Source organism: Somniosus microcephalus, chromosome 4, assembly GCF_052327205.1.
Source record: "Somniosus microcephalus isolate GS21.2 chromosome 4, FLI_Smic_1.0, whole genome shotgun sequence".
Taxonomy (NCBI): Eukaryota; Metazoa; Chordata; class Chondrichthyes; order Squaliformes; family Somniosidae; genus Somniosus; species Somniosus microcephalus.
Genome location: NC_140990.1, coordinates 344,696,190 through 344,709,944, shown reverse-complemented (window position 1 = coordinate 344,709,944; position 13,755 = coordinate 344,696,190). Strand labels below are relative to the sequence as shown.

The following is a 13,755-nucleotide window of genomic DNA, read 5'->3' as shown; positions in this document are numbered from 1 at the left end:
GGGCTGAATGGCCTACTCCTGCTCCTATCTTCTATGTTTCTATGTTTCTATGATAACAGGGTAGATTCTGAGGAGTCTAGAACCAGAGGTCAGAGTCTCAGAATAAGGGGTCAGCCATTTTGGAATGAGATCAGGAGAAATTTCTTCAGAGGGTGGTGAACCTTTGGAATTCTCTACCCCGGAGGGCTGTGGAGGCTCAGTCATTGAGTATATTCAAGACAGAGATCGATAGATTTTTGGATGTTCAGGGAATCAAGGGGTATGGTGATAGTGCAGTAAAGTGGAGTTGAGGTAGAAGATCAGCCATGATCTTACTGAATGGCAAAGCAGGCTTTGGGGGGCCGAATGGCCTAAACCTATTTCTTTTGTTCTTAAAATAGCACTCGGGTGCCGGTCTCTTTAAGAGCAGGTGGCGCTATCACTTTAAATCGGCGCCTAGCGAGGCCCGCGCATGCGCGGGACCGGGTGATAATACGCATGCGCACGGTACCTCCTCCTTTTCGCCGGATCCGGGAAGATGGTGAGAGAAAGAAACAGGCCCGGGGATCGACATCAATCCGCCACCATCCATCCACCCGCAGCCCCGGGGAGAGAGGGAGGAACAGGCCCGGGGATCGACATCAATCCGCCACCATCCATCCACCCGCAGCCCCGGGGAGAGAGGGAGGAACAGGCCCGGGGATCGACATCAATCCGCCACCATCCATCCACCCCCAGCCCCGGGGAGAGAGGGAGGAACATGCCCGGGGATTGACATCAATCCGCCGCCATTCATCCACCCCCAGCCCCGGGGAGAGAGGGAGGAACATGCCCGGGGATTGACATCAATCCGCCGCCATCCATCCACCCCCGGCCCCGGGGATCCACATCCATCCAGCCCCGGGGAGAGAGGGAGGAACAGGCCCGGGGATCGACATCAATCCGCCGCCATTCATCCACCCCCAGCCCCGGGGAGAGAGGGAGGAACAGGCCCGGGGATCGACATCAATCCGCCACCATCCATCCACCCCCGGCCCCGGGGAGAGAGGGAGGAGCGGGCCCGGGGATTCGGCCCTCGGAGCGGCGGGGAGGGGAGGAAAGGCCCGGGTCGAGCGGTGGCGGACCCTCAGCCCCGGCCCGGGAGGGAAGGCAGGGTCTGGGGGCCTGGGCTTGGGTTCGGGGGGTTTAGGGTTTTGTTGTTCGGGTTTATCTGAGATGCTGTTTTTATTTCAGGCCAAGCGCACCAAGAAGGTGGGGATTGTGGGGAAATACGGCACCCGCTATGGAGCGTCACTCCGCAAAATGGTGAAGAAAATCGAGATCAGCCAACACGCCAAATACACCTGCTCCTTCTGCGGGAAGGTGAGTGTGGACCCCAAAACACCCCCCCCCCCCCGTAACCCCAAACACCCCCCCCCCCCCGTAACCCCAAACACCCCCCCCCCGTAACCCAAAACACCCCCCCCGTAACCCCAAACACCCCCCCCCGTAACCCCAAACACCGCTCCCCCCCCCCCCCGTAACCCCAAACACCCCCCCCCCCGTAACCCCAAACACACCCCCCCCCCCGTAACCCCAAACACCCCCCCCCGTAACCCCAAACACCCCCCCCCGTAACCTCCCCGTAACCCCAAACACCCCCCCCCCGTAACCCCAAACACCCCCCCCGTAACCCCCAAACACACCCCCCCCCCCCCCGTAAGCCCCAAACACCCCCCCCCCCGTAACCCCAAACACCCCCCCCCCCGTAACCCCAAAACACCCCCCCCGTAACCCCAAACACCCCCCCCCGTAACCCCAAACACCCCCCCCCCCCCCGTAACCCCAAACACCGCTCCCCCCCCCCCGTAACCCCAAGCCCCCTCCCGTAACCCCAAACACCCCCCCCCGTAACCCCAAAACACCCCCCCCCCCGTAACCCCAAACACCCCCCCCCCCGTAACCCCAAACACCCCCCCCCCCCGTAAACCCCAAACACCGCTCCCCCCCCGTAACCCCAAGCCCCCTCCCGTAACCCCAAACACCCCCCCCCCCGTAAACCCCAAAACACCCCCCCCCCCGTACCCCCAAACACCCCCCCCCCCCCCCGTAACCCCAAACACCGCTCCCCCCCCCCCCCCGTAACCCCAAACACCCCCCCCCCGTAACCCCAAACACCCCCCCCCCCCGTAACCCCAAAACACCCCCCCCCCCCCGTAACCCCAAACACCGCTCCCCCCCCCGTAACCCCAAACACCCCCCCCCCGTAACCCCCAAACACCGCTCCCCCGTAACCCCAAAACACCCCCCCCCCGTAACCCCAAACACCCCCCCCCGTAACCCCAAACACCCCCCCCGTAACCCCAAACACCCCCCCCCGTAACCCCAAACACCCCCCCCCCCCGTAACCCCAAACACCCCCCCCCCGTAACCCCAAACACCGCTCCCCCCCGTAACCCCAAACACCGCTCCCCCCCCCGTAACCCCAAACACCGCTCCCCCCCCCGTAACCCCACCCCAAACACCCCCCCCCCCGTAACCCCAAACACCCCCCCCCCCCCGTAAACCCCAAACACCCCCCCCCCCGTAACCCCAAACACCCCCCCCCCCCGTAACCCCAAACACCCCCCCCCCCCCCCGTAACCCGCAAACACCCCCCCCCCGTAACCCCAAACACCCCCCCCCCCCCCCCCGTAAACCCCAAAACACCCCCCCCGTAACCCCAAACACCCCCCCCCCCGGTAACCCCAAAACCCCGAACGCCCCCCCCCCGTAACCCCGAACGCCCCCCCTGTAACCCGAACGCCCCCCCCCGTAACCCCGAACGCCCCCCCGTAACCCCAAACACCCGCCCCCCCCGTAACCCCAAACACCCCCCCCCCCCCCCCGTAACCCCCAAACACCCCCCCCCCCCGGTAACCCCGAACGCCCCCCCCCCCCGTAACCCCGAACGCGCCCCCCCCCGTAACCCCGAACGCCACCCCCCCCCCCCCAGGAACCCCGAACGCCCCCCCCCCCCGGTAACCCCGAACGCCCCCCCCCCCCCCGGTAACCCCGAACGCCCCCCCCCCCCCCGTAATCCCGAACGCCCCCCCAAATAACCCTTAACATCAAATAACCCTAAACCCAGAACCCCAAAAAACCCTAAAGCCCATAACCCTAAAGCCCATAACCCTAAACCCCAAACACCCCCCGTAACCCTAAACCCAAGACCACCACCCTTTTTTCCCCCCCCCCCCCCCCAAACCCAGCCCGCCAACCCCCAACATTCCCAAATCCCACACACCTGCTCCTCCTGCGGGAAGGTGATTGCAGACCCAAACCCTCCCCCCCCCCACAAACGCAGCCTGCCAAATTCCCCAAACCTGGACCCACTAAACTCCAAACCTGCAAAAAAAAAACTAAAAAGCCGGGTGCCAGATCTTCCTCCCCCGGACCCTGTCCCCACCAGTACTGTACCCCAGTGTTATACAGTGACCTGTACCCACCAGTACTGTACCCCAGTATTATACACTGACAGACCTGTACCCACCAGTACTGTACCCCAGTGTTATACACTGACAGACCTGTACCCCACCAGTACTGTACCCCAGTGTTATACACTGACAGACCTGTACCCACCAGTACTGTACCCCAGTGTTATAGTGACAGACCTGTACCCCAGTGTTATACAGCGACAGACCTGTCCCCCACCAGTACTGTACCCCAGTGTTATACAGTGACAGACCTGTACCCACCAGTACTGTACCCCAGTGTTTATACAGTGACAGACCTGTACCCACCAGTACTGTACCGCCCAGTGTTATAGTGACAGATCTGTACCCACCAGTACTGTACCCGTGTTATACAGCGACAGACCTGTACCCACCAGTACTGTACCCCAGTGTTATACAGTGACAGACCTGTACCCACCAGTACTGTACCCCAGTGTTATACAGTGACAGACCTGTACCCACCAGTACTGTACCCGTGTTATAGTGACAGACCTGTACCCACCAGTACTGTACCCCAGTGTTATACAGTGACAGACCTGTACCCACCAGTACTGTACCCCAGTGTTATGCAGTGACAGACCTGTACCCACCAGTACTGTACCCCAGTGTTATACAGTGACAGACCTGTACCCACCAGTACTGTACCCGTGTTATACAGTGACAGACCTGTACCCACCAGTACTGTACCCGTGTTATACAGTGACAGACCTGTACCCACCAGTACTGTATCCCAGTGTTATACAGTGACAGACCTGTACCCACCAGTACTGTACCCCAGTGTTACAGTGACAGACCTGTACCCACCAGTACTGTACCCCAGTGTTATACAGCGACAGACCTGTCCCCACCAGTACTGTACCCCCAGTGTTATACAGCGACAGACCTGTCCCCACCAGTACTGTACCCCATGGTTATACAGCGACAGACCTGTACCCACCAGTACTGTTCCCCAGTGTTATACAGCGACAGACCTGTACCCACCAGTACTGTTCCCCAGTGTTATACAATTTTAGTAACAATACTGTGGAGGAGGAATTACTGGAGTGTATACGGGATGGTTTCCTGGACCAATATGTCGAGGAACCAACTAGAGATCAGGCCATCTTAGACTGGGTATTATGTAATGAGAAAGGATTAATTAGCAATCTTGTGCGAGGCCCCTTGGGTCTGAGCGATCATAATATGATAGAATTCTTCATTAAGATGGAGAGTGAAGTAGTTGACTCAGAGACTAGGGTCCTGAATTTAAATAAAGGAGACTACGATGGTATGAGGTGCAAGTTGGGTAGGATTGATTGGGGAATGTCACTCAAAGGGTTGATGGTGGATAGGCAATGGCAAACATTCAAAGACCGCATGGATGAACTACAGAATTTGTTCATCCCAGTTTGGCATAAAAATAAAACAAAAAAGGTGACTCAACCGTGGCTAACAAGGGAAATTAGGGATAGCATAAGATCCAAGCAGAGGACATATAAATTGGCCAGAAAAAGCAGTAAACCTGAGGATTGGGGGCAGTTTAGGGTCCAACAAAGGAGGACAAAGGGATTAATTAAGAGGGGGGAAATAGAATGAGAGTAAGCTTGCAGGGAACATAAAAACTGACTAAAAGCTTTTATAGATATGTGAAGAGAAAAAGATTGGTGAAGTTAAATGTAGGTCCCTTGCAGTCAGAATCAGGGGAATTTATAATGGGGAACAAAAAGAAATGGCAGACCAATTAAATACATATTTTGGTTCTGCCTTCACAAAGGAGGACACAAATAACCTCTCAGAGATGTCGGGGAACATAGGGTCTAATGAGAGGGAGGAACTGAAAGAAATCAGTATTTGTAGGGAAATGGTGTTAGGGAAATTGATGGGATTGAAGGCCGATAAATCCCCAGGGCCTGATAATCTACATCCCAGGGTACTTAAGGAAGTGGCCCTAGAAATAGTAGATGCATTGCTGGTCATCTTCCAGAACTCGATAGACTCTGGAACAGTTCTCATGGATTGGTGGGTAGCTAATGTTACCCCACTGTTCAAAAAGGGTGGTAGAGAGAAAGTGGGGAATTATAGACCGGTAAGCCTGACATCGGTAGTGGGGAAAATGCTAGAGTCCATTATAAAGGATGTAATAGCAGAGCACTTGGGGGGAAAAAAGTGACAGGATCAGACAAAGTCAACATGGATTTACAAAAGGTAAATCGTGCTTGACTAATCCACTGGAATTTTTTGAGGATGTAACTGGTAAAATAGATAAGGGAGAACCAGTGGATGTGGTGTATTTGGACTTTCAAAAGGCTTTCGATAAGGTCCCGCATATAAGAGATTAGCGTGTAAAATTAAGGCACATGGGATTGGGGGCAAGGTATTGACTTGGATAGAGAACTGATTGGCAGACAGAAAACAAAGAGTTGGAATAAACGGCTTTTTCCGAGTGGCAGGCAGTGACTAGTGGGGTACCGCAGGGATCGGTCCTTGGACCCCAGCTATTCACAATATAAATGATCTGGACGAGGGAACTAGATGTAATATCTCCAAGTTTGCAGACGATACAAAGCTGGGTGGGCGTGTGTGCTGTGAGGAGGATGTTGAGAAACTCCAGTATGATTTGGACAGGTTGGGTGATTGGGCAGAAGCATGGCAGATTATTATCTGAATGGCAATAGATTGGGACAAGGAAGTGCAACGAGACCTGGGTGTCCTTGTGCACCAGTCGCTGAAGGTAAGCATGCAGGTGCAGCAGGCGGTTAAGAAGGCAAATGGTATGTTGGCCTTCGTAGCGAGAGGGTTTGAGTACAGGAACAAGGATGTCTTGCTGCAGTTGTACAGGGCCTTGGTGAGACCACACCTTGAGTATTGTGTGCAGTTTTGGTCACCTTATCTGAGGAAGGATGTTCTTGCCATGGAGGGAGTGCAGCGAAGATTCACCAGACTGATACCTGGGATGGCAGGAATGACGTATGAGAAGAGATTGGGTCGATTGGGCTTATACTCGCTGGAGTTTAGTAGTAAGAGAGGGGATCTCATTGAAACTTATAAAATTCTAACAGGACTAGACAGACTAGATGCAGGAAGGATGTTCCCGATGGCGGGGGAGTCCAGAACCAGGGGTCACAGTCTAAGGATAAGGGGTAAGCCATTTAGGACAGAGATGAGGAGGAATTTCTTCACCCAGAGTGGTGAACCTGTGGAATTCTCTACCACAGAAGGCAGTAGAGGCCAATTCATTAAATATATTCAAGAAGGAGTTGGATATATTTCTTAAGGCTAAAGGGATCAAGGGATATGGAGGGAAGGCAGGGACAGGGTACTGAATTTGGATGATCAGCCATGATCTTATTGAATGGTGGAGCAGGCTCGAGGGGCCGAATGGCCGACTCCTGCTCCTATCTTCTATGTTTCTACAGTGACAGACCTGTCCCCACCAGGACTGTACCCCAGTGTTATACAGCGACAGACCTGTCCCCACCAGGACTGTACCCCAGTGTTATACAGTGACAGACCTGTACCCACCAGTACTGTACCCCAGTGTTATACAGCGACAGACCTGTCCCCACCAGGATTGTACCCCAGTGTTATACAGTGACAGACCTGTCCCCACCAGTACTGTACCCCAGTGTGATAGTGACAGACCTGTACCCACCAGTACTGTACCCCAGTGTGATACAATTCAGACCTGTACCCACCAGTACTATGCTCTTGCTGTGAGTGACGCTCCTCTCCCTTTTGCAGACTAAGATGAAGAGGCGGGCAGTCGGTATCTGGCATTGTGGATCCTGCATGAAGACGGTGGCTGGAGGAGCTTGGGCCTACAAGTAAGTGTCCGAGCAGCCTGTGCGCCGGAGGTCGGGGGTGTTTGGGGGGGCGGTCGAGAAGCAGTGGGGAGAGGGTGACGGTAGCAGTGCTCAGTTACAGGCCAGTGAAAGACTCGGCCTAACCCATTCTGTGATGCAGATTTTAGCCGGTAAGAAAGAAAGAAACAGCATTTCTACAAAGAAGCCCATGACATGAAAATTGGTGGGGTGGTAAATTGCGAGGAGGAAAGCCTCAGGCTACAGGACGATATAAATGGGTTGGTCAGATGGGCGGAAAAGTGGCAAATGGAATTTAACCCTGAAAAGTGCGAGGTGATGCATTTTGGACGGACAAATAAGGCAAGGGAATACACAATGAGTGGTAGGACCCTAGGAAGTACAGAGGGTCAGAGGGACCTTAGTGTACATGTACATAGATCGCTGAAGGCAGCGGAGCAGGTAGATAAGGTGGTTAAAAAGGCATATGGGATACTTGCCTTCATTAGCCGAGGCATACAATATAAGAGCAGGGAGGTTATGATGGAGCTGTACAAAACGCTGGTGAGGCCACAGCTGGAGTACTGTGTGCAGTTCTGGTCGCCTCACTATAGGAAGGATGTGATTGCTTTGGAGAGGGTGCAGAGAAGATTCACCAGGATGTTACCTGGGATGGAGCGCCTCAGCTATGAAGAGAGGCTGGACAGGCTGGGGTTGTTTTCCTTGGAGCAGAGAAGGCTGAGGGGGGACCTGATTGAGGTGTACAAAATGATGAGGGGCATAGATAGGGTAGATAAAGAGGAACTTTTCCCCTTAGTGGGGGGGTCAATAACAAGGGGGCATAGATTCAGGGTAAGGGGCAGGAGATTTAGAGGGGATTTGAGGAGGAACTTTTTCACCCAGAGGGTGGTTGGAATGTGGAACTCACTGCCTGAAAGGGTGGTAGAGGCAGGAACCCTCAGAACATTCAAGAAGCATTTGGATGAGCACTTGAAATGCCATTGCATACAAGGCTATGGACCAAATGCTGGAAAATGGGATTAGACTGGACAGGGATGGATGGGCGGCGCGGACACGATGGGCCGAAGGGCCTCTTTCTGTGCTGTAAAACTCTATGACTAAGTACTTTTTGAAGTGTAGGAATTGCAGCAGCCAATTTGCGCAGAGCGAGGTCCCACAAACAGCAATGTGCTAAAGTGTTGTCCTGGATTATGTGCTCAAGTCTCTGGGGTGGAGTTTGAACCAGTATCCTGACTGGGGGGGCGGTGGTAGGTGGTGAATGGGACTGTTGTGATGAACGTCGGTGTCTCGGGAGGACAGCCACCAGTTTGACAGTGGCTTCCCCCGGAGGTTAGGTTTCTAATCCTATCTGGTTATATACGGGCCAGGGGGTGGGGGCGGGGGCGCTGTCTGGTTATATACGGGCCGGGGGGGGCGTTGTCTGGTTATATACGGGCCGGGGGGGGCGTTGCCCAGTTGTGGGCAAAATGCTGGAGTCCATCATTAAGGATGAAATAGCGGAGCACTTAGCAAATGGGGACAGGATAGGACAGAGTCAACATGGATTTACAAAGGGTAAATCGTGCTTGACTAATCTATTGGAATTTTTTGAGGGAGTAACTGGTAGAATAGATGGGGGAGAGCCAGTAGATGTGGTGTACCTGGACTTCCAAAAGGCCTTCGATAAGGTCCCACATAAAAGATTAGCATGGAAAATTGAGGCTCATGGGATAAAGGGGAAAGTTTTGGCGTGGATAGGGAACTGGCTGTCAGATAGAAAACAGAGAGTTGGAATAAACGGCTCATTTTCTGAATGGCAGGCAGTAACAAGTGGGGTACCACAGGGATCTGTCCTGGGCCCCCAGCTGTTCACAATTTACATTAATGACCTGGATCAGGGAGTCGGATGCAGCATTTCCAAATTTGCAGACGACACTAAACTAGGAGGGGGGGTGGGCTCAGAGGAAGAGACCAGGAAGCTCCAGAGCGATTTGGACAGACTGGGCGATTGGGCGGATAAATGGCAGATGCACTATAATGTGGACAAGTGCGAAGTTATCCACCTTGGGTGCAGGAACGGGAGGGCAAATTATTATTTAAATGGCAATAGATTGGGAGAGGGGGAAGTACAGAGAGACCTGGGTGTTCTTGTACACCAGTCACTGAAGGCGAGCATGCAGGTGCAACAGGCGGTCAAGAAGGCAAACGGTATGCTGGCCTTCATAGCAAAAGGGTTAGAATACAGGAACAGGGATACCTTGCTGCAGCTGTACAGGGCACTGGTGAGACCACACCTCGAGTACTGTGTACAGTTTTGGTCGCCTCATCTGAGGAAGGATGTTCTTGCCATGGAGGGGGTGCAGCGGCGATTCACCAGGCTGATACCAGGAATGGCGGGAATGACCTATGAGGAGAGACTATGTAGTTTAGGGATGTACACACTGGAGTTTAGAAGATTGAGAGGGGACCTCATAGAAGTGTATAAAATTCTGACAGGTCTAGACAGACTGGATGCAGAAGGAATGTTTCCCTTGGCGGGTGAGAACAGAACTAGAGGACATAATTTAAGGATAAGGGCTAAACCATTTAGGACAGAGATGAGGGGGAATTTCTTCACTCAGAGAGTGGTGAACCTGTGGAACTCATTGCCACAGAGGGCAGTGTACGCCAGCTCATTAAATATATTTAAGAGGGAATTAGATATATTTCTACGGGCAAAAGGGGTTAAGGGTTACGGAGAGAAGGCGGGGACGGGATACTGAATTAAAGGATCAGCCATGATCTCATCGAATGGCGGAGCAGGCACGAAGGGCCGAATGGCCTACTCCTGCTCCTATCTTCTATGTATCTATGTATCTATATACGGGCCGGGGGGGGGGGGGGGTGCTTTCTGGTTATATATGGGGGGGGGGGGTGCTGCCCTGTTGTACACAGTCTGGCACGAGACGGCTGATAGCTGGGCTGTGTGTGGAGTGCTCAGGCGGTGTGAGTAGCAGCGACTGCGGAGAGACTGTCCACCCCTCATGTCGTCCCCCCCGCCCCCCAAATCATTCTCGGATGTGGTCGTCACTGGCAAGACTGGCATTTGCTGCCCATCCCTAATTGCTCAAGACAGTGTAGAAGGGATCGCCACACTGTCGGAGGGGCAGTAATGAGGGAGCGCCGCACTGTCGGAGGGTCAGTACTGAGGGAGTGCTGCACTGTCGGAGGGGCAGTACTGAGGGAGCGCCGCACTGTCGGAGGGGCAGTACTGAGGGAGCGCCGCACTGTCGGAGGGTCAGTACTGAGGGAGCGCCGCACTGTCGGAGGGTCAGTACTGAGGGAGTGCTGCACTGTCGGAGGGGCAGTACTGAGGGAGCGCTGCATTGTCGGAGGGGCAGTACTGAGGGAGCGCCGCACTGTCGGAGGGGCAGTACTGAGGGAGTGCTGCACTGTCGGAGGGGCAGTACTGAGGGAGCGCTGCACTGTCGGAGGGGCAGTACTGAGGGAGTGCTGCACTGTCGGAGGGGCAGTACTGAGGGAGTGCTGCACTGTTGGAGGGGCAGTACTGAGGGAGCGCTGCATTGTCGGAGGGGCAGTACTGAGGGAGCGCTGCACTGTCGGAGGGGCAGTACTGAGGGAGTGCTGCACTGTCGGAGGGGCAGTACTGAGGGAGTGCTGCAGTGTAAAAGATCCCATGGTACTATTTTGAAGAGTTGCAGGGGGAGTTATCCCCAGTGTCCTAGGGCCAATATTTATCCTTCAACCAACATCACTGAAACAGATTATCTGATCATTATCACATTGCTGTTTGTGGGAACTTGCTGTGCGCAGTTTGGCTGCAACATTTCCTAAAAGTGACTGCACTTCAGAGTACGTTATTGGCTTAGAAAGAGCTTTTGGGACGTCCTGGGGTGGTGAAAGGTGCTGGCGAAATGCAAGTTCTTATTTGCCTGGGTCGGGATGTTTGATTGTGCTTGGTTGTTTCCGATGCGGGGGGGGGGGGGGTGGCGAGGTGAGCTCCGGAGTCTCGTCAGGTCCGCTCTAACTTTCTTCTTTCTTCTTTTTTTTCCCCCAGCACCACCTCAGCTGTCACTGTGAAGTCTGCAATTCGCCGCCTGCGGGAGCTGAAGGACCAGTGAGCACAAGGCAGGGAGTCTGATCCTTTCCCAGGGTTTATACCTCAGCAAACTTGTTAATAAAAGATTAAATGAAAAGACACCAGTGCTTCTGCGTCATTGATTTACTGTTGAATCCTGTAAACAACTGAACAATGAGCTAAGGGAGGCAGAACTAGACCGTAACCTGCCCGTTAACTTTTCTACATTGGAGTTTGTGCAGTGCAGTGATCTCGGAGATTGTGCTGTGTGACTAAAAGCCCCTTCACGTCGTAAACGGGATTGAAGAGTCACAGTCTGAGCTCCTTGTTACTGCCGCACGTTTACCCAGGCTGACCTATAAACCGTGGATCCCCCCCACCCACCTCTGTCCCTGATCTCCCAGCACCTTTGCCCCCCCTAGCCCTGTGATCTCTACCCCCAACATGCACTGAACTTACCTGCTGCTGGAACATTGGGGCCTGTGCATTTTGAATGTCCATTCACATGTCAACCACACGACCCTCATCAACTCTCCCTTACTTGTCAAAAAAAAATCAACTTGCTCAAACTCACATTGCCTTTAACAAAATTAATTAATTTATTAACCCAGATTTTTCCAAGTGCCAATTAATTTTGTCCCAGATTAATGTCTCCGTGTTTCCCCACAGACATTAGGCTGGCTGGCCTGCAATTGCTGGTTTATCCCTCCCCTTTTTTGAACAGGGGTGTGACATTTGCAATCCTCCAGTTCTCAGTCCCGTCCCTCACCTGGAAGTCCAGATGCGGAGCACCACCAGCTGCTGAATGAGGGAAGTCCAAGACATCCTATTGAAACAAGATTAAAGTTGGCCACTGGTGTTCTGTTTTGTCACTGCTCAGAGTTATGGCTGGGAACATGGTTATATATAAATGAGCTGGACTGGGGTTGCAGGAGAACAGAGACCAATCTTCCCCCTAATTCTTTAGTGTGTACACAGACACTTTCGCTCCCTTCCAGACAGTTTCGCTGTTCTCTCAGACACCGCCGCTCCCTCCCAGACACCGTCGCTCTCTCACAGACACCGCCGCTCTCTCACAGACACCGTCGCTCTCACAGACATCGTCGCTCTCCCAGACACCGTCGCTCTCTCACAGACACCGTCGCTCTCTCACAGACACCGCCGCTCTCTCACAGACACTGTCGCTCCCTCAGACACCGTCGCTCTCTCACAGACACCGTCGCTCTCCCAGACACCGTCGCTCTCTCCCAGACACCGTCGCTCTCTCACAGACACCGTCGCTCTCTCACAGACACCGCCGCTCTCTCACAGACACCGTCGCTCTCTCACAGACACTGTCGCTCCCTCAGACACCGCCGCTCTCTCACAGACACCGCCGCTCTCACAGACACCGTCGCTCCCCCACAGACACCGTCGCTCTCTCAGACACCGTCGCTCTCTCCCAGACACCGTCGCTCTCCCAGACACCGTCTCTCTCACAGACACCGCCGCTCCCTCCCAGACACCGTCGCTCTCTCAGACACCGCCGCTCTCTCACAGACACCGTCGCTCTCTCACAGACACTGTCGCTCCCTCAGACACCGCCGCTCTCTCACAGACACCGCCGCTCTCACAGACACCGTCGCTCCCCCACAGACACCGTCGCTCTCTCAGACACCGTCGCTCTCTCCCAGACACCGTCGCTCTCTCACAGACACCGTCGCTCTCTCACAGACACCGTCGCTCTCTCACAGACACCGTCGCTCTCCCAGACACCGTCTCTCTCACAGACACCGCCGCTCCCTCCCAGACACCGTCGCTCTCTCACAGACACCGTCGCTCTCTCAGACACCGTCGCTCTCACAGACACCGTCGCTCTCACAGACACCGTCGCTCTCTCACAGACACCGTCGCTCTCTCACAGACACCGTCGCTCTCTCACAGACACCGCCGCTCTCTCTCAGACACCGTCGCTCTCTCACAGACACCGTCGCTCTCACAGACATCGTCGCTCTCTCCCAGACACCGTCGCTCTCTCAGACATCGTCGCTCTCCCAGACACCGTCGCTCTCTCCCAGACACCGTCGCTCTCTCAGACACCGTCGCTCTCTCACAGACACCGCCGCTCTCTCTGACACCGTCGCTCGCACAGACACCGTCGCTCTCTCACAGACACCGTCGCTCTCACAGACATCGTCGCTCTCTCCCAGACACCGTCGCTCTCACAGACATCGTCGCTCTCCCCGACACCGTCGCTCTCTCCCAGACAACGTCGCTCTCTCACAGACACCGTCGCTCTCTCACAGACACGTCGCTCTCTCACAGACACCGTCGCTCTCTCACAGACACTGTCGCTCCCTCAGACACCGTCGCTCTCTCAGACACCGTCGCTCTCTCACAGACACCGTCGCTCTCTCACAGACACCGTCGCTCTCTCAGACACCGTCGCTCTCTCACAGACACCGTC

The 13,755-nt window shown here is 54.6% G+C and overlaps 1 protein-coding gene across 1 annotated transcript; it reads left to right on the top strand.

Moving 5' to 3' along the window:
- Positions 1-435: 435 nt before the first annotated feature.
- Positions 436-11,431, top strand: rpl37a (ribosomal protein L37a). Its single transcript, XM_085986968.1, has 4 exons — positions 436-520; positions 1,213-1,341; positions 7,173-7,255; positions 11,289-11,431. Exons 1-4 carry the CDS (start codon positions 518-520, stop codon positions 11,350-11,352), a joined length of 279 nt encoding a protein of 92 aa, XP_085843094.1. The 5' UTR covers positions 436-517; the 3' UTR covers positions 11,353-11,431.
- The last annotated feature ends 2,324 nt before the right edge of the window (positions 11,432-13,755 follow it).